General features: G+C 40.5%; 1 protein-coding gene across 6 annotated transcripts in view; it reads left to right on the top strand.

Annotated features, from left to right (window-relative positions):
* The window catches only part of GPD2 (glycerol-3-phosphate dehydrogenase 2), a 288,808-nt gene that overhangs the window by 112,948 nt on the left and 151,386 nt on the right, over window positions 1-24,474 (top strand). For 2 of the 6 annotated variants that reach the window (XR_016442086.1, XR_016442088.1), the window contains exons 10-18: window positions 2,844-2,978; window positions 3,261-3,436; window positions 4,009-4,140; window positions 4,339-4,497; window positions 6,711-6,823; window positions 6,934-7,012; window positions 7,120-7,218; window positions 18,598-18,719; window positions 22,985-23,071. Coding sequence is in view for 3 of the 6 variants with exons in the window: in XM_090045692.1 (XP_089901818.1) it covers window positions 2,844-2,978; window positions 3,261-3,436; window positions 4,009-4,140; window positions 4,339-4,497; window positions 6,711-6,823; window positions 6,934-7,012; window positions 7,120-7,218; window positions 18,598-18,719; window positions 22,985-23,003 (1,034 nt within the window). In the remaining 3 variants the exon portion in view is untranslated. Of the gene's footprint in view, window positions 1-2,843; window positions 2,979-3,260; window positions 3,437-4,008; window positions 4,141-4,338; window positions 4,498-6,710; window positions 6,824-6,933; window positions 7,013-7,119; window positions 7,219-18,597; window positions 21,843-22,984; window positions 24,202-24,474 lie in introns of those variants that run through there. The other 4 variants (XM_090045692.1, XM_090045693.1, XR_016442087.1 and 1 more) reach the window with 3 other exon arrangements.

Below are 24,474 nucleotides of genomic sequence, written 5' to 3'. Positions count from 1 at the left end.
TCTAGCTTGCCAGGGAGTGGCGCCACTCCCGTACCACCAAATTGCCAAACCTGTGGGGAGCCTCGTTGGCTTGATGACATGGCACTGTAGGCTGGATCTGACCTGTGGACCAGGGATTAAGCATTCCTGGTCTAAGGACCTGCTCCCCTTTTCAGTGAAATCAGTGCCTAAACTCCCATTAATTTTATGACGATTAGGGACAGCCCTGAAGTTAAACATAGCACATCAAGGAATTAAGCCAGAGGTGCCAAACATATGAACTGTGAGCTCAGTCTGGCCCATGGAGCCTTACTGTCCAGCCCCCAGTGCTGCTGTGGGGCTGATCATACCCACATTGGGCACCATGCACATCTGTGAAGTAGGGTCCATCTGGGAGGTAGATCTTGCACACAGACCCTCTCTTCCTTTCCTCCTTCATACTGGATCTGGCAGCACCTGTTTTGTCCATTGCACCTGTTTCAGCCAGACCAGGCACATCTGCATGTGTGCTTTAGTGTGCAGGCAACTATTTTACTATGCATTAAAGCATCATGTAAAAACCATGATGTTACGCTGATGTGTTGTAAATAGTCTACTGAGCACTGAGCGTCACTAAAGTGTGCAAATGTGCTACTTCGCATTAGCACAGTTGCTACTGCGCATTAGCACAGTCTAACGCACATTAATTTAGTATCTCACATTGGAGGTACTGCATTTGATGTGGATTAGAAAAGACACGCTAATTCACATGTAGATGTGCCTGCTGTGACCTGCACTGGAGAGGCTTCTGTGTGTGATGTACATCCCAAAGCAGGTGCTGTGCTTGGCACAGTCTGGGCCAGGTGGCCACAACATGCAGCACTGCTGCTGCTCTGGCCAGAGTGCGCCACACATGATTCCCCTTCTGGGATTTGTGCCACATGCAGCCTGGGTCCCATACTAGCTGGAGCACCTGTCAGATTCAGTATGCCAAGGGATCTGGCCCTGCACCACTCATCTAGCTAGTGCGGACACCCCTAGATTAAACAAAAGAAGAGAGGTGGAGGAAAAAGGGAGTGGAATAAGAGAAAGCCCAATAGATTCTTCTTTTACATATAAAATATTAATGTTTGGATACCTCAAAGGATAATAAATCAGTAAAAAGGGAAGCAGTTGAAGAGTGGGGGTCTCCACTGGAAACTAAATTTAAAGACATGTAAAGCATTTAATTCAAGAAGCTTTTTGAACAGTGAGTGGTGGTGATGCTCTCAGAAGAGCAATTAGACAACATGTATCACGTTAGTTTCTTCTGTTTTTATATTTGGTGTATGCTGGATACCTGTCATCTCTAAGATGGAGATGGAGAAAATGATATTTCATTTACCTGGGTATATGTTTCACCTTTTATGAAAACAAATCTTTATGTTTTCACTATAATTTTGTTTAGCTGTCGATCCAGAAAGAGTTCATGATGGGTTCAGAAAAGCCTACAGTGTTTTGTTAGAGTAGCCATTATGCACCAATAATAAAATGCTTTCCTCATGAAAAGAAAGGAGTAACTGTACTATTTCCTATATGCATGTCTTCTTTAAAAGTGAAGAATGAAATGCCTTAGTGACAACTGCAGTAACCCCTGTCTGACTGATTAGAATGGTCCAAAGGAAACCGCAAGTGGCTTCAAATAAAGTGGTGGGGTGGGGGGAAGGGGGAGGAGAAGGGGGTGGAATCTTACCATTTAAAATGAAATAATCTTTTTGACCTCTTTTACCAATAAAACTGACCAGTTCTTTCTGCTCTTTTTGCTCCCCCCCTTCCCTTCCCCCCCCACTCTTTCAATTGGCAAGAGGCTTCCAGTACTGGGAATTCTCCTTTCCGAACTATCACACATATATTTTGACAAGAGGCATGTCCTTCAGCCAGTGCATACTGTACTGCTTTACCAGGTGAAGGATACAGGGTAACTCTTCTTTTTCTGTGATTCTATGAGTCTTTTATTTTCCTTGAAACCCCATATCAGGATAGTTGTTCTGACGGGAGAAGTGTGAGATACTGGATTCTCTTCTTGAAATGGTAGGCTTAACAGTGGCAGGGAAATCAGTCCTATCTTCCCTCTGATTTTCTGTGACAGATTCCTGCACCCTACCAACAGGAGGGTCATAAAAAAATTATATAGACGATCAGAAGTATTTTTCATTCTAGCTCTTATTTTTTTATTCAGCTGTTAACACTATGGTAGTTTTGATGCATTAACATTTAGACTATCATCTAAACTAGCTCCTGATTTGGCTTTCTTCCAGACTGCTAAGAATGCATCGTTGTAAACCATACCATACAGACAAATGCCTCATGTTGCTGTTAGAGGGTGGTCTAGAAGAATGAGCAGTTTAAAAAAATAAATAAATAAATAAATAAAAAAGTATGTGTGCAATAATATGTACGCCTTGGGTTGTCACAGGTATTATAATTTCCTTTGTTTTTGGTCCTTGTTTGTCTGACCACCTGACAGGGAGCAGAAAGACTCTGAGTTCTAACTTTATTCCGAAACAGGAACCCTCTTTTGTCCTTAGGTAGGTCTTGTCAGTCTTCTTCCTTGGATTCCCCGTGTGCAATATCCGACTGATCTAACTCTCCCAACCCCCTTGTCAGATATTTCTAATTTTTTATGTTGTTGAAGTATTAAGCTTAATTAAGTTAGATGTGATGAAACTGAGGATGCATGTGCTTCTGTCTTTTGACTGTCTGGCATATGAATTTGGGGAGAACAGATGTAAATATTTGTGCCAGAGTAACTTTAAGGAAATGAAATAATTGCCTTTAATCAGAAATGGAATCCTTAGGGATTACGTTCTAATTCTGTTTGGCTGTTGTTTGGTTCCCAACAACAGTGAGAAGAGGAGATGTCTTGGCAGCATGGAGTGGCATTCGTCCCCTGGTCACAGATCCCAACTCTAAAGACACGCAGTCAATATCGCGGAATCACATTGTTACTGTCAGTGACAGTGGCCTTGTAACCATAGCAGGTACTGTTAAACCATTTCAAATGCTTCTCGTGTGGCTTTTTTAGGATTCTCTGTATTTAATTAATAATAAATGAATATTATTACAAGAATTTGAGGGGGTAAGCCATATTTAAAAATAAGTGGTATTCTATCTGAATAAGTGAATTGCTGATTCAAGTCCAGTCAGGAGCAAGAGTCCAGTAATGAAGCAGTACAAAGACGAAGTCTAGCAACTGCAACCACCCACATTTTTTATTGACATATAAAAACAGAAACCTAACAAAGTAAATACATTGCTTATAGGTGGGAAATGGACAACCTATCGCTCCATGGCACAGGATACCATCGACGCTGCTGTCCAGGCTCACAATCTCATGGCAGGCTCCAGTAAGACAGTAGGACTTTTATTACAGGGGGCGAAAGACTGGAGTCCTACTCTTTACATTAGACTGGTCCAGGATTATGGACTTGAAAGTGAGGTAAGCTATTTCTATTTCAATTCAGTAAATTAATTACAGTTATAAATAACCTTTTATAAATAAAAGTCCAGTCACACTATCACCTGTAGTAGGGGATTTTAAATCAGATAAGACTATATTATTTAATCAGGGAAAACCTACCATAATTGTATGTGAGCGAGGTTCCAGTCCTTTTCCTTCTTTGCTATTGGATCATTAAAAAAATGCACATTCTTTATCCTAGATTCATTATAAACTTGAAACTATGAATTCTGCTTTTGAAACATGTGTGACAATACCAGTCTTGGGCATCTCAAGCCCAACAAAATCTATTCTTCAAATGTGATCACAGTAGCAGAAAAGAGCTGAAGTGTCATTAGTCACCGTTACATTGATACATGCATAGTAGTGTTAGTGCTGGTCTAAGCATTCACAACACAAGTAGTTTCCACCCACACAATCAAAATCTAATAGCCTCCTTGGACTATTTGTTACATGCACTGGGAGAACTGACAAGATAGTTTACATGTATTCATCTGTGTTTCAGAAACTCCTGGGATATAAATGTCTAATTTTTGCTCTCAATTCTGTAGGTGGCTCAGCATCTTGCTTCTACATATGGTGACAAGGCTTTTGAGGTAGCCAAAATAGCCAAGGTTACTGGCATGAGGTGGCCTATTGTTGGAAAACGTCTCGTGTCTGAATTTCCATATATTGAAGCAGAGGTACGTGAAAAGCTATGATCCTTTATGTAACTGTGTGCTGTGTTCTTGCAAACCTTCTCTTCTTCCCCCGCCATATACTGATGCTTGTCCTATTTTTCTAACTTTGCTCCCAAATAGTTCAGTTTATTTTTCCATGCCCAACCAGGCAGAATCTTGCATTGTCTTTTTTGAGTTTTTACCTTTATTTTAATATCCTAGGTGATATATGGTGTAAAAGAGTATGCCCGCACGGTAGTCGATATGATCTCACGTCGTACTCGCCTGGCCTTCCTGAATGTGCAGGCTGCTGATGAAGCCCTGCCAAGAATTGTTGATATCATGGGGAAGGAACTTAATTGGAGTGAACAACGGAAAAAGGTACAAAGGGCACCTTACAGCTGGAATTTTATATTTCTTAACTGGTTTCCATCTTAACAAGCAAACGTCTAAATTAGTTGACTGAGAAAACTATAAATGAAATCTGTTTCCTGAAAGAATAATCCAATGGTATATGCCTGCATACCACAGTTACAGTAGTTATAGCTTTTAGCTATAAAAATAGCTATTAAACAAGGTTTGATTGGTCTAAAAAGACCTGTGCTTCTCAGCTGTTTAAGTTGAAATGAAAGCAAGTTTTGTGGTTTCAGTCTGTTCCCTGAAGTACTTTCTTCATAATGGAGTTTGTAACAGCTGGGTTGGCTTTGCTGAGAAGAGGCATGTTGCTTATGGTTCTTTGATGTCTCCCTTACTTCCCTGTGTCTCCTGTCTCACAAGATTGGTGATGAAAATGAGCTTGATGCCATTGCTGCCCTAAAATAATCTCCTATTAGTCTCTTTTTCCTGAATCCTCCCGGGCAGTCATTGAAATCTGGTGACTTGGAGTCTAGGCCTGCAAGGCATGAAACATCCTTAGTTTTTATCGTCTCCATTGTCAGATACGAGTTCCCAGCACTTTTTCACGATTTCACTCTTAATGTGGTATGTTTTTTTTTTAATGCTCTCCCACAAGGAGGGAGAACAGTAGTCAAAGCTGTATCCAAGCAGAATGTCCAGTATTGATCGTCACTCTTTTATTTCTGGCATAGGCAGAACTTGAAAATACTCTCAGGGAGTTTGCTAGAAAGAATGGAAAGCTTCTTGTTGCTTATTCATGTTGCTGCCTAGCTTGTCAAAAGTTGTATGAAAATTCTGAAAAGAGCCTGCTTTACTCTGCTCAGCTAGATGGCCTCCTAGGGAGTGATAGAATTCAGGGGCAGATCTAGGATTTTGGAAAGTGGGGTTGGGAGGTACAGTCAGTCCTCTGTAGGATCCTCTGTGATAACTAGTGAATTAGTAGAAGTTAGGATTTCTAGAAAACTGCTCAAAGATTAAATCAGGAGAATGTTAAGGTGTCAACACAAAAGGGTCCTAACTGAGGAAATGCCAGTGTTGAGGTTGTATAGGCAATTTTAATTCTGGCCCTTATATGTATTGCGTGCAGTCAGTAGTTGCATGATCATGGCTCATCTCTCAAATACTTCTGTATAAAATACAATTTCTGTAACCAAGGATGGAGCATCTTGAGATGTCATTTTCATTCCTATGTACATGGTCTATTTTCATAATAGTCTAGTACAGTAGTGCTCAACCTTTTCAACAGGCAGGCCAGATGGGGAGTGCCCAGGCTGTCCTTAGCGCACTTTGTTGCTTAGCACATCATTCCTTAATTACAGTCCTGGGGATGAGGTCACTGCATTCAAGGCTAAATTAAATCCCAGTCCAGCAAAGGTTTTTGTACATGTTTAACTTGAAGCTTGTGAATAGATACAGAAAGTTCAGAGGGTTTCCCTTTGTGCTTAAAAGTTGAGTATGTCTTTGCTAAATGATGGCTCCACCATATTTTTGCTATTTCTGCATGCCTTTTTACATAATCTGTAGTGTATTGAGTAAGCCAGTTAACTGACTTTTCTTTCATGGCAAACTGGTGAACATGCTATTAAAGATGCTACAGAAGTATATAATTGTAGAATAAAACTGTATGCAACTATATTAAATTATATATTTGAGACATAGTGTTGTTTAGTTAAAAAACAAAAACAAAAAAAACCCCAGACCCTCAACCCTAAAAATTGAACAGAGAAATTCAGACTTAATGCCAAGACATTCTGCTTCATTCTGCATTCTGCTGTGAGACGAGGATAGCGTGTCAGCTTTGTTTGATATATACCTGATTGATCATTCAGAATCATAATGGGTCATTTACAACTGTAAGACATAAACTCTGTAAATTAAGTGTCATTCATGGTCCTGATGTGCATGTGTAGTTTTGCTGCTTCGTTGTGAGCCCACGTATGACCCTAAAAATGTTTCATTCCATATCTCTCAGCATAATTATCAACTGACAGACAACACTTGCCCAATGTTCTAGAGATCCAGTGAAAACATCAAGTATCACCTAATCTTAATTATTTTATCCCCCTTTAAGTGATTTTGCCAATCAACTGTTGAATTCCTCTAAGAACAAGAAATTGTAATTTATTGCCTCCTTTCATTTAAGCAGCGTAGTAACGAAGTATTTATTGTTTAGAACTGAAGCTTTTTTCTTGTTGTAGGAAGAACTTGCAGCTGCGAAAAAGTTTCTGTACTATGAAATGGGATATAAGGCAAAATCAGAGCAATTAACGGACAGTTCTGAAATCAGTCTTGTACCTTCAGATATTGAAAGGTAAATGAGCACAAGTTGACCTTTTATCCCCTTCCCCCCTTGTTTCTGGGATAAAAAATTCTACCTTTCTTTAGAGTGCAGCTCCATTTCATAATAAACCTATATTGCAGATATAAGAAGAGATTCCACATGTTTGATAAAGAAAATAAAGGATTTATTACCATACTGGATGTCCAACGTGTCTTAGAGGTAACATTTCCCTTCTGATTTTTGAATTCTTATCTAAATTGCCCAGGATGACTGAAATAGTGTTTAATTAATCCAGTTGATTTGCCTTTTTTTCCTTCTTTATTTAGAGTGTCAGTATTCAAATTGATGAAAATACACTTCACGATATTTTAAATGAAGTGGATTTAAACAAAAATGGACAGGTGGAACTCGATGAGTTTTTACAGGTAAGTATTTTGTATTTGGAATCATGATAAAGACGACAAAGGAATATCTCCCCTTCACTCTGTGTAGCTGTCTTATTTTATAGATGGCTGGAAAGGATTTATTAAAGCTAGATGCAGCATTTGTACATCTGATTTTCATATTAATTTACCTTGCCTGCATGTGGGCATTGAATTTGGTCACCACGAAAAATGCTAAGCAATTGCCTAAATGTAGTGTCTGTATTGTTCACATAATTTGCTTTGCTCCAAAGACCATGTACTTATTAGCCCAGATGCCCTGTGCATGCTTACTAATGTTGCTGTTTGAATAGTGCTGACACCTGTACATGGTGAAATTCAAATCCAGGTACGCTGTGGCCAGTCCAAACAGAGATATGCCAGTATTACAATCATCAATTTGAAGTGGGGGGGGGAACTCCCCAACTTGATTAGAGCAAAGGGAGCCCCAATATTATATGAGCTGTTAAAGCACCCCCGCTGCCACTTTTCAGCATGGGGATGCTGATATACAAGACACTCCAGGCACTTAATTAGAGGGGCTTTTGGAACCACTCTAATTAAAACACCTGCCCCCCCCCCTCACCCCACTGCTGGAGCACATGTATAAATGCCCTCTGTTCTGTTAATCATATTAGTTTGTATGGCGTGAGTAGCTTTGAAGTGTGGTAGATCTCATTACTTTTGTTGAACAAGCGATAAGCTAGCTCAAGTTTGTAACTTACAGTGAAGATGAGCTTTAAGTGTAAAATCGTAGCCTCATAGAATCCACTGTAATTATTGGTGTCCATGAGCATAAGAAAGGTGAGGAGGTAGTTAGCCATGTTAGTCTGGAGTCAATTAGAAGGTAGGGTAGATGCATACCTTTAGGCTAAGTACAGACCGTCAAAAAGCCCAAGACTGAATCAATTCAATCTTCGCATTTCTGGAATCACTGTTGGTTCCGAAAATGCAGCCACGTGCCTGCAGCAGCCCATGCCAAAAGCCAAGGGGCACTAGAGCACACATCGTTGCTCAGCTGGAGCAGATAGTTTGGGTCAAAGCTAGCTCACCCACCCTGTGAGGGAGGGTTTTTGGGGGAGGTGCAAAGAATCATGGGATGCTGGGCGACATGTGAGTTAACCTGAATCTGCAGGGAATCCGGGACAGAAGTTTGATAAACTGGTTTAACTTGTATCATTTAAGTCTGATACAATATTCATCCGCTTTTATCTTAAACCTGTTTCAGCCACTTTGGTTTGGGACAGAAATTGCACATAAACCAGTTTAAGAGATCAGAAACTGGTTTTAACCTGTAACAGAACAGAAATTCCATGCACTTTAAACACTTTCAAAATAGCCAAACCTGGTTTAAGGTAAACCTGGTTGGATGCAGTACCAGACTTAACTGATTTAGGTCAAACTGGTTTATGGAATTTCTGTCCCAGACACCTTTCTGGTTCAAGTTAACTTATAGTCCCCCAGCATCCCATAATGCTTTGCAGTGCTGGGCAGTGCTGTCTGCTCCAGTGGGCAGGGTCTGCCCTGCCCTTCTGCTCTCTAGCCAGAGCACTGTCACTTCTCTGGGTGGCTGAGGAGGGGGCAAGGAGGGGAAAAAGCTCAGCCCCCTAGCTCAGCACCAGACTGCCAGCCAGCTGCTGCTGGCCTGGGGGGACATGGTCTGCAGTGGGGGGTTGACTCTGCCCACCCCCCCCCCCGAGCCAGGAGCTGGGTGGCTGGGAAGCGGCGAAAACCCTGCACCAGGGCTTGGCTCTTCCCCACAGAGCTGAGAACAGGGGAGGAGTCACCTTGTTCCACCCCTTTCTTAGCTGAGGGGGCGTGACTCCCAGCTCTGTGGGGTGGAGCCAAGGCCCTGCTACAGGCTTCTCCATCCTCCTTCCTTCAGCTAGCCTGGAGGTGGAGAAGGGGCATGCCTCCCTGCTCTGGGGTAATGGAGCCTGGACCCCCCCCCCCCGTACCCTCTCCCCTCAGCCCACCCAGAGACTGAGAAGAGGGTGTGACTGGGGGACTCCAGCCCCGCTCCCAGGTCTGAGAGGGGCACGAAGTCAATCCCTACTGCAGGCTTCCCTGCATTCAGCCTGGAGGCTGAGGTCTGAGCATGGCTTCTGGCTCCCAGCTCTGGGGGCAAAGCCAAGCCCCTGCTATGGGTTTTCCTTCTCCTCCCCCTCAGCCAGCCCCAGGCTGAGGAGGGGACTGGGAGACTGAGAAGCAGGCATAGCTAGAAGATTCCAGCACCACTCCCAACTGGGGGTGGGGCATGGGGGAAGTGGGGACAGAGTAAAGCCCTCAGTTCCAGCTTCCCTTCCCTTCCTTCCGGGCTGTTTCATAGAATTCATAGACATTAGGGCTGGAAGGGACCATGGGAAATCATCAAGTCCAGCCCCCTGCCCAAGGGGCAGAAAGTCAGCTAGGGTCAAAGGATCCCAGCAAGATAGATGTCCAAATGTTTCTTAAAAGAATCCAGAGTAGGTGCTTGCACCACCTTTGGTGGGAGTCTATTCCAGGCGCTGGAGGCTCAGGCAGTAAAGAAGTTTTTCCTTATGTCCAGCCTGAAACCATCTTGCAGGAGTTTGTGATTGTTGGACCTTGCCATCTCCTGGGTGGTCTGGTGAACAGGTGTTCTCCCAGATGCTAATGCACACCCTTTATGTACTTATAGACTGCCACCAAGTCACCCCTGAGCCTGTGCTTCTCCAGACTGAAGAGTCCCATGGCTCTCAGCCTCTCATCATAGGGCCTGTTCTCCTGCCCTCTGATCATATGTGTGGCTCTCCTCTGGATTCTCTCAAGATTTTCCACATACTTTTTAAATTGTGGAGCCCAGAATTGGATGCAGTACTCCAGCTGTGGCCTCACCAAGGCCGAGTACAGTGGGAGGATGACAGCCTGGGATTTGCTCGAGAAGCATCTATAGATGCAAGCCAGAGTTTTGTTTGCTTTACCAGCTGCAACATTGTATTGGTGGCTCATTCATCTTGTGGTCAATCATGACCCCCAAGTCCCTTTTGGCCATGGTGCTAGCAAGTGTAGCACTGCTGAGCCTGTAAGCATGCTGTGGGTTTCTGTCCCCAAGGTGGAGTACCATGCATTTTTTGGTGTTGGACGCCATCAGGTTTTCATCTGCCCATTTTCTGCGCCTGTCAAGGTCAGCCTGGATCCACCAGACTATCCTCAGGTGTGGACACTTTACCCCAAAATTTGGTGTCATCGGCAAACATGGCCAGTCTGCTTCTGATACCAGTGTCTAAATGATTAATAAAGATGTTAAAGAGTATAGCCCCAAGGATGCAGCCTTGGGGGACCCCACTGGTCATGGTACACCACAATGATTTAGTTCCGTCAATTACCACTCTCTGGGTCCGACCTCAGAGCCAGTTCCCCAGCCATCAGACCGATGTAGCAACGGCCACAGTTGGCTAATTTTTCCATGAGGAAATCATGGGACACCAGATCAAATGCTTTTTTAAAGTCAGTATATATGATGTCAGTCTCTTCCCCCTTGTCCAGGTGATATGTCACCTGGTCATCGAGGGAGATAAGATTGGTCAGGCAAGATCTATCCACAACAAACCTGTGCTGCCTGTCCCACAGGATGTTGCCATCAGCCAGTTTGTCAAGAATGGTCCCTTTGATAATTTTTTCCAAGATCTTTCCTGGGATAGAGGTCAGGCTGATAGTTCCCTGGATCTACTTTCCCCCCTGTCTTGAAGGTAGGTACAACATTGGCCTTCTCCCAGTGTTCGGGCACTTCACCTGAGCGCCACGCATTCTTGAAGATACCGCCCCCTGCCCCCCCAACCACACACCCTTGCTTAGCCCACAGGGTAGCTGTGGAGGGGGCATGGCTTGGGGTATCTGAGGGCTTCAGCTGTCTGCTGTGGCAAGCAGGCTGGGAGGCGTGCTCTAGCGCTTGCCAGCTCTTAGTATCGGCCACTGCAGGGGTCTGTCTGCCTTTCCTGTTTGAAAAGTGAGTGTTAGTTCACTTGCTTATTGGTTCAATCTATGTAGTTTAAAAAAACCCTGCAAAGACTGAATTGATTCAGCCTTGGGTTTTTTGACTGTCTGTACTTAGCCTCTGAATGTGGTTTATGTGCACTGAACTTCTGTTGTGTTACAGATTTGATCTGATCACTTATACTGGTTGGTGTGTAATTTCTATCCTTGGCCATTTAGACTAACTAAATAAGGGAGACATATAGAGAAAGAAAGGCAGACAGGGAGACATGCATATAGAACTATGCTGTCCTTTCACAGCATCTGATGTGAACTTGGATTCATGAAAGCTTGTACTGTCTCTATATATGTGTCCTGTTTAGTTAATCTATAAAGGTGCATTAGAAAGTTCACATACTGGAAGAGGAAGTGGGTCTACTCTTACTATAATTGACAAACTGAGTTTAGAAAGAAAACATCCTAATGACCTCTTCTCTGTTGTCTTTTTTTTTCCTTCTACAAGGAGGCTAAAGTAAGGGAGGGGGAAGAATATGTTCCCCTTTATTTGTGTGAAAGACCAGGAGATCTTTAACTAGCAGGATGGAAGTGGGGTAGGCATGGAAGGGGCAAGTGCTGGCTTGTAAGTTTTCATCCTATGCCAGCAATTCCATGTGGATTCCTGTCTTCAGAGAGATGAGGATGCTACTGGGTTAAAACTGGGGGATAATTCTCCAAGCAAATTTTCAGGACAAAGCAAAACATAAACTTTTGACTAAGTCTGCAGTGACTTACGCTCATTTTCCTATTTTCTCAATGTGCCGTAGAGAGTACTTTAGTAATAGCATCACCTGGGTGGCACCAGAGTGCCAAGTCATCCGAAGCTGTTTGCCGTCATGATCAGTGCAAGACAGCAAAACACCCCTCGACTTTTAAGGAACTCTAAAATGTAAGGAGTTTCTTCTGTGCAGAAATAACTGCTGTTAGACTCAAATAATATATCCTACAGTTTGTGGAGGATCCTTTTCAGGAGGAGAGGCTTGACTTCTGCCCCAGATAAACATATATTTCTTCCCCTAAATTTGGTGAGAGCCAAGCAGCATTTCAAGGCATAATTTGGCCTGTATTACACAGTACAACTACTATCATTTGTATGTTCCTAATGCAAGCATTGATTAGATGCTTCAATTTAAAAGCACTAAGGATGAGGAACTGCGGATTCACTGTCAAGGCCTATTCACTTCCAAGTTCGTATGTCCCTGTTTAATTTCTGATTTGGGTAAAGAGGAATGTATCAGAGTGTGGGAAAGGAAGCAATGAACATCAGTTGCCCGTGCATCTTTTCTCTGCAAGGCTTTAAAAAAAATAAGGCAATAAGGATACTACTAAAATGTTTGTCCATTTGACTCCTCTTGAAAGAGCCATTTATTTGTTTCCAGCTAGCTGGGTTTGTTTTTTGTAGAGTCTTTCTTGGTCAGGTATTTCAAATGACTGCCAGGTCTTTCCTGCACCATGGCAATGATGAATGCTGAACATGAGATAAATTAATGCTGGGGATTTTGGTCAATGTCAGCCCTTTCTTCACTGTGTCAAGTTAAACAAACAAGATCAAGGCAAAGGAAATGGTAATTGTCTCTCTCGAGATGAGCTGTAGATAAGAGGAGCATTGTTGAATCTAAATGCAGAAAATTTTCACAGGTTGTGTCTAGCATTACAAAAAAGCAGTATTTATTCACCTGAAACTGAGTAGTTCAGCTGTGTGACAAAATGCATGTTTTGTTTTTAATTAAGAACTGCCTTATGTCTTTATACCAATACATTTTTTTAAAGAAAAATATAACCGCACAAACCAACCAGGAAAAACCCCCTCACCACAATCAGGTAATTGGGAGACAGCTGCCTTTTTAAAGTTTTTTTCATCACAAACTTTAATTTAAAAGAAGAAATGTGACTTTGCATGTTACATAGAAAACTCTTTACTTTTATGACTACATTTTATGGTATAATTTGATTAGTTTGAGTACACTGTAGTTAGAAATAACAAGCAACGAATTCTGTTGTGATTTACTTACTGTTTTCAGTAGTTTCTTTAGAGGTGGTCCTATAGTTTAATACTTCCAAAATAGGAATGGCAGATCTCTTTGTGTATTTCTAAGTTACTTTTTAAAGCTGTCCAACTTGTAGTGCCTTCTATATTGCCCTCTTTTGTATTTTAAAATGTAGCATAAGGAACTATGTCCTTTAAATAAATAAGTGTGTGTGTGTAGGCTCAAGAATAACATTGAAAGGTAGTACTGAACTTGTACTCATGCTTCAGCATTTCAATAATTAGACTCTTTATATATTTAAACTATATGACCCTATAGAAGTTTACAGCATGTTAGTCCATGAGCATCCATTTAAATATCAAGTTTAAAAGATAAATCCAAGCATATCCTTTTTTTGGAGGGGTAGTGGGGGTCACCTCAAAGGGAATATGAAAAGTTCCGTATTTACCTAAATACATGATGAGGTTTTCCACCCCAGTTGGTATGGGGGGGAAAAAGCCCCTCAGAATCGCATACGAGGACATCTCACTAAATACATTGTCTATTGGTAAACTGCTGCCAAAAGCAGCATCTGCTCAGCAATGAAAACCATGTATGAAGCTAGTTGAATGCAGCTGGCACTGACCGTGACTATAAAACATATGGCCCATATTGAGCAAACATGCTGATATAATTTTTTTAAGAGCTATACCAAAAAAAAAGTTTTCTATGTATATAAAAATAAAATAAAATGAATAGGTGTTCCCTCCACAGGGACCTGGCACTTGGCCTGCAAGTACGCAATACCAGGCCAGCACCAGAAGGGCCAGAACCAGCCCTGATGCCGTCACTTCGGGGCCAAAATTGCTGCATTTGATCTTTGCCAAAAAAGGCTGAGATTTTTTTTTTTCTTTTTCTTTCTTGCATAGACTTTCATAGACTTTCATAGACATCAGGGCTGGAAGGGACCTCAGAAGATCATCAAGTCCAGCCCCCTACCCAAAGGGCAGGAAGTCAGCTGGGGTCATAGGATCCCAGCAAGATAAGCATTTTATTTTTTTTAAGTAAAATTTATCATGTCCCAAGTCAAATCAGCCAAATCAATTCCAAATCCATGAGTCATTCAGGAACCATATGTGGCCCTGTTACTGGCAAGCATCCTCCACCCTCGCCCGGGGTTTCGGATTCTTCCAGATCCTTTGGCGGGCATCCTATGTGCAGGCCCAATCCTGGAGGCTTGGGGTTCAGGTGCCTCTGAGTTTCACTTGCCCACAGCCAGATGGCCACAGGAGCACACTAGGGAGATGTCTCCCATTTCCATAAAGTTGGCATATAGGTGAGATCTTCCCACTTGAAGTGAATGCGGGAGGCTAAAAACCACTTCGGTGATCATGGTATTTCCCCTGCCAGGTTAAATTAGTCCAGTCCATTTGAATAAGACATACCATAGAATTCATTAAGCCCAGTCCCCCTCACTGCTGACACCTTTTTTTTCCAAGTTATGGTGAGCCATGACATTGTATCCATTTTCACTTCCCTTTTATTCTCACAGCTGAACTGTGCCTTTCCTTTCCATTTCCAGTGATTCCTGTTGCTTCACCAGCCATAACTGCCTAGCAAACATTACCAAACAGGGCCCCAAACAGTTCACTCAGAATCCATCTTCTGCCTCCTCTTTCAGCCTGGCACAAACGATTAGTGTTGCCCTGCCCTCAATGAGATAAAGCCAGCCAGGTTGCCCCATGCCTCACCTGCACATACATTTTTGAAGCATCCCAGAACTTGCGACGAGAACGTCGGATTTTAGTTATGAGTGTGGGGGGAGGCTCGGGGCTAATCAGCACGTGGATCGTTTGTGGGGGGTATCTGGAGTACATGCACCTACTGGGCAGTGCTAAGCTGTGTGATCACCATGGCTTGAAATCCTGTTGACTCTGAGGCCCAGCCCAGTAAGCTATGTGGTAAATCATGAGCCTTTGGCTTTGGACTAATGCACATCAGTATGTGCCAAAGTGATGTAGGGGAAATACCCTGGCTGAGGTAATGCAATTAAAATGTCACTGTGTAGTGGAGGGTGCGCCCCTGTCTGCTTGTAAACAGGACTCCTTATGAGAGCTTCATAGTTAGCTTCCCACTGGCCAGCTTCCAGTGGGAGGATCTTGGCTACCTGCCAACTTTATGGAAATGGGAGATTCCTCCCTAGCTTGCTCCTGTGGTGATATGAAACTCTGGGGCAAGTGAAACTCAGAGGCATCCAAACCCCAAGCCTCCAGACTCAGGCTTGCACATAGGATGCCTGCCAAAGGATCTGGAAATATCTGAAGCCCCAGGCTGGGGTGGAAGATGCTTGCCAGTAGCAGGGTCATATATGGTTCTTGAATGATTCAAACAGTTTTGGAACTGATTTGGCTGATATGACCTGGGACATGAAAAATTGTCCTTTAAAAAAAAAAAAAAAAAAACAAGTGCCAAAGTTTTGCTCAAAAGTGTATTTATGGAGTAGCTGTGTTAAAACGTGCAGTAGTTTAAAAAAAAAACCAACATGGATCAATTGTGGGTAGATTAAGTATCTGGGTACTCTATGCAAATTGCTATAGCCATGTTAATTTAAAGGTTATTGCTTTCAAATTTGCTCCTCACTTAATGCTCAAGGAGAGGAGTATCTGACAGTAAGGAGAGAGGGGCAAAAGTCAGGGGGAAGCAGAGAGCAAAGGGGCTCTGACCTCTCCAGATTTAACTTCCCTGCTGTAGCAGTGGGAATGGGACAAATTCAAGGCAGACCTCCAATAATTAGATTCTATACTTGGAAAATTATAACAAATTTATAAATTTTCCATATAGAGAATCTAATTATTGGCAGGGAGGGGGTTGTCCTGTAATCAGGGTCATCTTCTATTCAAGTAAATATGGTAAATGGTAGTAAGTTTTCTTTAAAGACTAGTTTATGTCAAATTTGTGTTACTCTTGTGTTTCCTGTTTGAAAACTTTAATATAATCATATGGAATTTACTGGCATATTACTGTTCATGTAAAACTTTTTGTGCAAGTATTGGTGGGAATTTGTATTTCAGTGAGTGGAAGTTTGTGCCAATGTGCTTATTCACTTACCCAAGTAGAGAGCGGAATCCTGGCATGTAACTCATCTGACCAATCGCAAGCACTGCATATAGCTCAAATAATGAATTCTTGTAGAGACTGTGCGGAAAATGAAGGGAAATCTTGATACTCACAGATATATTCTACAAGAGTATTAGCAGAAGGAAATTGAATTAATCAGTTAAACCATTTGTTAGAAATATTTCACCCAGGTCTAAATACAATTAGTAAGAATGGTTTCCTGATATACTAATGTTATACAAGAACAGTAAACGGGGATGGGGGTGTGGATATGATGCTTTGACAGTTGCAGGCTGTTTTCAGACTCTGGTAGAAGGACTGCATTGGTCACCAGATAGTGATACCTGACTGCTAGTCTTATATTAGGGCCATTTTCTTAACTTGTTGATTATACTCCAACTGAAGATCTGGCAGATTTTTAACATGGCCTGTGTACATACTGGTGTATTTGTAGATCTTGTTTTGCTTAAGAGGTACTAGTCAAATATCCAGTACTGCCTTTATTTACGTGGCCCAGTGGGATGGAAGCTTTGTGACATCAGGTGGGTGGCATAGAAGGTAGTGGGGGGAAGAGCATTTTAAAAGAAGGGGGAAGATCTAAAAGAAGCTGTCTTCTGTCAAATGCTCCCTGTGGAGCCTGGCAGACTTTTCAAGCCAGGATTTTCTATTTGATATTATATTTATTACAGTGGTAAACACAGTAAAAAAAAATAGGCTGTTACCTTATCCCTATATAAGCACAGAGTAGCGGACATAAGGGCTTCACAGCCTAAGTAGGTGAGATAGATGTGCAGTAGGGAACAGGACGGCAACATAAAATGAAGTGTGATGTCAGGAGGCACCCTGCTAGTTCCCTTTTGTTTCGGTAGGGATAAACTAAATGGAAGAAAACTGAGGAGATGACAGGGTTTGGCAGATAGGGCGAGAGACAAAAGGGTAAGAGGACTGCATGAACTGGGATGAAGGGACTGTGAGGAAGAGGAGGGAATGCTTCTTGCTTTAGTTGCTTCTGCTGCTGTTCTGGATGGCAGGAGGATGTGGTGGGAGGCTGCTCTTCCTTTTTCACTGCTTCCCTAAGGCTGCACGATGAGGGAGAGAATCCCCACCCTCGCACTTTCCCCCAGTGTAGGGGACCTTCCCTGAACAGTTCAGCTTTTGGGGAGGCAAAGTCCCAGCTGAACCTCATTTGTCCCCTTCCAGTCTACTGTAGCATCCCCAGTTTTGGCTGCCTGGCAGTCAGTTGTCCTTCAGGCTTACCAAGCTTGTGTAGGGACTTTTCTACAGTAGCTCTTTGTTAAAAGGGAAGACATTTGAAACAAAATGGCTTCTTAGCTTTCCGTAAGAGTAAGAAATTATATGGTGTAAGTGCCAATTGCTTTCCAGATTAGCCTTTTACAAACTGACTGCATGTAATTTCAAGTCTAATGCTCATCTGATCCATTGGATAAAAAAGAATTAACTAAACTCGCAGCACTAGAGTGTGTTCGTTAAGATACAGCTGAGAGTCCAGTTTCAAGGACTTAAAAGCAAATTAGTTTTTAAAAGTCTATAAAGAAATTTGGATTTAGAAGAATTATGGAAGCTAAGTAGGCTGTCCCTTCCAGAAAGAGGAGTTAAGTGAAAAAGGGTACCAGGCAGGGCCAGTGATGAATTGAGATCTGTATTCTCCTTCTTCTGTCTAAATGACTCTCTTCAGGTTAAAAAAAGAATCAAATATGTGAGTTATCATCTGCATTCAGCCTTATTAAAAGGCTTTGAAAAGCCAGCATGTGGGTTGGCTACTTCAACATTACTTTCAAATGAACATTAGATGCTTGTACAGCTCTTGCAGCCCTGGCAAATGCAAAACACCCCCTGATATCATTGGTAGCGCTATATAAAAGAGCGTCACCATCAAAACTTAAAACAGAAATGCCATCTTGTTTTAATAAATACAAAAATCACAGCACTGGTATTTGGTTAATAGCCTTTGCTTCTGGCATAGATAAAATAATTAACTCTCGTGCATTGTTTACACTGGAAATTGTTGTTAGTTGTTGTCAGTTGTTAGTAGCCAGCTGATTCTGATGCAAACCTCTAATCTAGGGAGGGAAATAAGCAATGAGCTCCGAGTTGCACCAGTGCAGTATACCCTGCTCTCAAATACAGATAAGCTGCATGAGTAAAAAGAGCAGCTACCCTACTGGCAGACTCCAGTGGATGGAATCTGCTGGATGGAGAAAAGACTTCAGCCTGTTTGTCTTTATGTCTTGTCTGGCAAATACATTTGGCAGAGTTCATAATATGTTCTAAATGTTGTTTCTTTAAGCTCATGAGTGCTATTCAGAAGGGCTATGTCTCTGGGAGCCGGCTTGCAGTGCTCATGAAGACTGCTGAAGAGAATCTACATCAGAGAGTTGTAATTCCAGTGGATCGAAGTGGAGGTGGACTGTGAGTCTAACTACAAAACCTGCTTACAGCTACAAGATAGTGGATATGTGTAGCTGCTTCTCTCAGTGTGGAAAAACATTCCAATGCTTTCCATTTGTCTCTGCTTATTCGACATGATCAGTATCTGGCATTCAGTGCCGCTTCTCGAAAAAGTACATTGGCGCATTTATCTTTTCCTTATTAACATTTTCTGAACAGCTGTTAATGCTTCAATATGTGGCCTTTTGGACTGAACATGCTTTAGGTGTAGAATTTATTAGTGGGAATTCAGAGTGCTGTCTGGAAAAGATTTGTGTGCGCACGCACACACATATGCATACAGACATGCACATGCACCACCAGCCTTGTTCATTAAACTTTGGTATCCTTTATACTTAAAACAGAAAAAAAAAGATGCATAGAGTGGGTCACATCTTTTAAAAAAAAAAAGAGAGAGAGACTGCACGTATCAAAGTGTTGCCTAGTTTGTTTATGTTTTTTTGTTTCTTTCTTTTTATAGGAATAATTATTTAGGGCAAGAGGGCAAATGTTCATGTCCAGGATATCAGGAGAGTAGCAAAAACTAGCTCAAAATTTTTGTAAATTAAATGTTCTACTGGGCAATTGATATTTATAGATAGAAGTTTTCAGTTATTTTCAGCATTGTTGTGATTTCAGTGGCATCAACAGTTTGCCAGACTAATGTCCAGCAATAAAGTTTTGGAAGCGTGAGAATGGACAACCACAGGAAGAATTGCTAAAAATAAAATAAAATAAGTCTTATCATAGCTTAATATAAGTTAGAGGAAAAGCAAGGGTACACCTTTCCTTCCCCCATGTTTGTGAAAAGTCTGCTGGCCTGAGTAAATTGCTTGGTCTGGCAAGTGTTGCCACATGTTGTGAAATCTCTTGTACTGTTTGTTTTTGTGCTTGTAGACAAATGCGGAATGTATGTAAAATAGCTAGACCTCTGTGGTAGTGTTTGCACTATCGTTTTTTTGCCACTTTTATGTTTGTAAAATGCACAAGCATCGCATGAAATAAGAAAGTTAATTTGCATTCCAGCAGACTTTACTGAGAAGTGTAAAGGCTATTTTTCAGCAAATTAAAAGCAAACTTAAGAGCCAATTTTGGACCACTTATTTGAGCCATTCTCAACATATGCCATACCTGGCTGTTTGCCTTGTGACTTTTTCTGTTGTTAGCTTTAACTAGGATTGGCATCAAAATCAGATTGAAAATTTTTGACTGATATACTGTGGGGAAAGGAAAATCTATGAATAATCTTATGGATGCTTCTCTTTGATTATAGATGCCAGTTTACATCTCAGACCAGAAGCCTTGAGTATTAGGTGCCAGAATATCTACACATAATTGTATGTTGCAATTTTTGTAAGGAAAAAAAATTAATATTCTGCAACACTACAAAACTGAAAAAATACATATTTCTTTTTTTAGAAAAGTAGGGAAAATATATGCCAACTATATAAGTGCGGAGATTTCCTTACTATCCATGATGATAATAGTAAGCACAAGTGTCACTGTTTGAAACTTTTCTTCTAGAAAGTTCCCTCCTATGAAAAGTGGTGACTATCTAAAAATAGTAAAGGAGAAAAACACCTAAACTTCTGTAAATAATTGTATATCTATCAGTCCAAGACAGATATATGGCAGCTAGTCTCTGTAAAGTCTAAGGAAAGAAATAGTCTTCTAAAAAGTCCCAGGTGACATCCCCTGGAAAAATGTTTTGCTTATTAGATTTGGCTTACATACCTTGTACCTCCCTGCACACATGGCATGAGGGAAACTCAGCTGTCTCGCTTGGAGACCTGTGTACTCTCATTTGGTTCAGTCTATGTGATAAAACCTTCTGACCACTTGACAATGTGACGTTTGTTTTGAATAAAAAGGATTGTTTCCCTGTGGCTCTGTCAACTTTTTTTCTGTTGAATATGCCAACATTTGCAAGATAAAATATATATCTGTACATTTTCAAGATAAAATATAATCTTGAAACGCAAAGCTGGATTTGCCAAATAGGCTGTCCAAGCAGAGTAAAGAACCCCAAACCAATGTTATTACATATCACAGTGTTTAAGGGTAGGGAGGAGGGGAATAAATATACAACAGTAAATACAAGGTTTGGGTTTGGTTTTTGAAAGGACTTATACTATCAGTAATTTTTAAACTGTAATTCTGATAGATGATGTGAAAGTCTCTTTTCATGTCAGGTAAAGAAAACCATTATACTTGTGTAGTTCAGTTATATATATATACATATATATAACTGAACTACACAAGTATAATGGTTTTCTTTACCTGACATGAAAAGAGACTTTCACATCATCTATATATTTTTTTTTTAATTGTCCATCCTGTTACTCCCCTTTTCTCTCCACCTATCTTCAAATTCCTCTCAGTATGATTGAACAGATTTCCTATAAAGCCAAAATTATATCCAATACATTCCTTGCTGTTCTCCTTTTTTACTAATAATGCCATCAGAATATAATGCTGGGATTTTCATGGCAGTGTGCAAGTCATCATATTTTGATTTACATGAATTTTAGCCAGGTTACTGTCTTAGCCTCTGGTTTTCTATTTTGTCATAGTACAGCCAAATGTGTATAACTACCTATGTTGTACAACAGGAAAAAAGTTGCACATGTTATTTACAATGGCTTAAATCAGTAAAATAATAAAATCCAGAATTATTTTATTTCATCAACACACTTTGTTTCCAGACGAGATTCTCACAAACTTACTGTTGAAGTCAAAGCAACTGTAAAATTTCAGTGTCTGGCATTGTTCTAATATTATGTGAAGCAACTACTGTGCTCTTTAACAAACAAGCCTAAGCCCAGTAGTGGTGTGTATATATACTGCATGTTTTTACATGTGGCACTTTTATGTATTGTGTTGGGTTATTGTTCTAGATTGGACTGTTAAATACTGTGTTTGAGGCTGGGTTGTCATTTTTATAACTGTCTTGGTGTTTTATTGCCATTATTTATTACTTTTGATATACAGAATGAGCTGCATGCATTTATAGAGCAATAAGAGGATGTATTTAATGTGCCTTGTTTTTAACTGAATAAGAACTGAAAGCATGAATCAATAAAACTGATTAAAATGGTCCACTCACTGGCATTTTGATGTTACTGGCAGTTACAGAAATAACTTTGATTAGCCTTGAACAAGTTTAAAACAAAAGTTCAAACCAGATGCTTTTTCCTAAATGATATGCAATTTACATGTTGTCATCTTGACTTGGTATTCAGCAATTTTAAAACAAAAAGTAAAAGTGATAAGCTAATATAGTCTGTACTAATGGTAAAGCTGTTTATGTTCACTGATGAAACACAAAGTAAGATATGCCGAATATTCTGTTTTGCAGTCTCATCCTAAAATCTCAGGCAGCCAATTGCAACCAAAGCCTTTCAGGCCAAGTATTCCTATGTATGCTGATGAATTTTATCAAAACTTAAATCAGTAGAAATGAATGCAAAAGATTATGTAATCCATTTTGATCATTTTACATGTCACGTTAGTCCAGTGTTGCCAAGTGTTGATAAATGTTCTGACAGAAAAAATGCTATATATTTTCACTGTCAGTAAATCAGGAAAGCTGTTATCAGTTTTAACACAGATTTTATAATGCCCATATTATTTTATAGGTTTTAATTTACTTACGTAACAGGGATAATTCTGCATTTGCAGTTTAGCCATGCTGTATGAAGGCATTGTATATATGCAGCAGGGGTGAACCTTCCTTCCCACTCACAGCTCAGTAGGCTTTATACTTCCTGAGTATAATTCTGAAAGAATAAACATTGTCTAGGTATCAGAAAACATTTGCCATAGTCAACACCCTCAAATACTTTGCATCCTTAAAATAGCTGAATTTTTAAATGAAATTCCTATTAAAATGAACAGGAGCCTTGCTAAATAACACACTTCAGGCCTGGAGCCTCCCTCTTAGCATGATCTTTGCATCAAATATGTGGAAAATGTAGATTTATAGTAGCTAGAACAGGTTGCAGTGAGCATAGAAAAATATTATATGGAATATCATAGCAATATTAATATTTAAGTACCAGTGCTTGATCTGGGTTGTACGTACCTTAAATTTGGACTGATTGCATCTGGTAAGAGAAGGAGAAATGTTAGGAGCAAAAACACCTTCAACAAAGATGTTTCTTTAGTACTAATCGAGTTTTGTTTCTCCCTAAGAAAAATGAAGGGCCTCTCATGATTTCAGGTTTTTTTTTTTCCTTACATTTTAGCCCTCATTCCCCTAATTAGCCACAAGAGTTGTGAATGTACATAGTGTGACGCAAGAGCTTTGATGACACCGCAGGATATTTGCACAGGTACTGTGACAAGAAGGTGTGGGCTTCACTCCAGAATCAATACTTTTTAACACAATACAAGACACCACTGATATAATAGGCAGCTTACGAGGCGCATCGTTACTCTTCCTGTTTCATAAATAGAGGCAGAGGCTAATATGTTGATATCCTGAGCTACTTGGCAAGCTTTTTTTTGTTTTGTTTTGTTTTTTTTAAATCACATTTAGTTTTTTACAACAGCCTTTCAAGAAGACTTAGATGCATGTTAGACTCTTCAGCTGGTTATGCGCAGAATAGAAGAGATCTCTTCCTGCAAAATTTCAGAATTTTTAGTTGGGACTACATCTGTAACTGAGTCTGACCCTTAGCAAACACCAAATAGCATCATCTACTCTCCTAAGTCTGGTTCTTGTGACCCATCACAGCCTGAGAAATAACCCAATGTGACGTCACTGTTTCAACTCTTCGAATTAAAGTGATTTCAGCAGGTTGGCTTTTCTTTATTTAATGGTGACTAGACAGGTTCTTTATATATAGGTGCATGGTTTGGGTAATTCATTTTCTTGAATATAGTGCTGCTTGATAGTACAGTTCACATCCTGCTTTCCATTTCAAATATCTAGAAATGCATTGAAGCTTTCTTATTACAGTGTAACTGGATATGTGAATCTGACTGTTTCTCCTCTGTATGCTTTAGTTAACTAAACAAGACACATTTGGTTCTGTCTTACCAAGATACCTTAATCTGTTTGTCTAAGTGATGTAAATGTAATTAGCTTGATCAGTAAAACTGACACAAACTAAAGTGAGCTGAATCAGGGTAACCTGATTCTAAGGTCTTCTCACTCCCCAGAATAAATAGAGGACTTTTTCCCCTTTAATTTGATCTGTTATGAGTTGCTGCTTCGTTTGTTTTACTGAACCACTAAGATTCATTTTTTTTTTATTTTTGCATCTCTACAATTAACTGATTTGCAATTCATTTTTATGCATGCTGAGTTTTTCCTGTCCAAGTCAAGAAGCTGTAAATCTTAGATCTATTGAACTGACAGTGAAATATATTTCATTTTTCCCCATGAATCATTTGCCATCCTTATTGCAGAAAAATGGCAAAATTATGGTGTACCATGTTTTCATAAATTACTGCTCTCCCCCCACCCCCCTCCCAGTTTGTTCCATGATTTGCCTGGAAAGAATGTGAGTTTAAAAATCCAGAATAGCTTGGTAAACAGAACTGATTTCACTCAAAATGGGCTGAAAATCAAACTGATCTCTATGTATTAATTGTTCTAATTCTATGAACTGTTTCATGCATCTTTTATAGGAATCCAAGATTTACTCTATGCTAATTAATAATACGAAGTCAAAATAATTGAACTGATACTCTAGTTAATTTAATATTTTAGTATGGTAAGAGGGAGCTA

Source organism: Crocodylus siamensis, chromosome 4, assembly GCF_052110815.1.
Source record: "Crocodylus siamensis isolate JL-2025a chromosome 4, ASM5211081v1, whole genome shotgun sequence".
Taxonomy (NCBI): Eukaryota; Metazoa; Chordata; order Crocodylia; family Crocodylidae; genus Crocodylus; species Crocodylus siamensis.
Note: the sequence above shows the minus strand (reverse complement) of the source record. Positions and strands in the feature narration are given on the sequence as shown.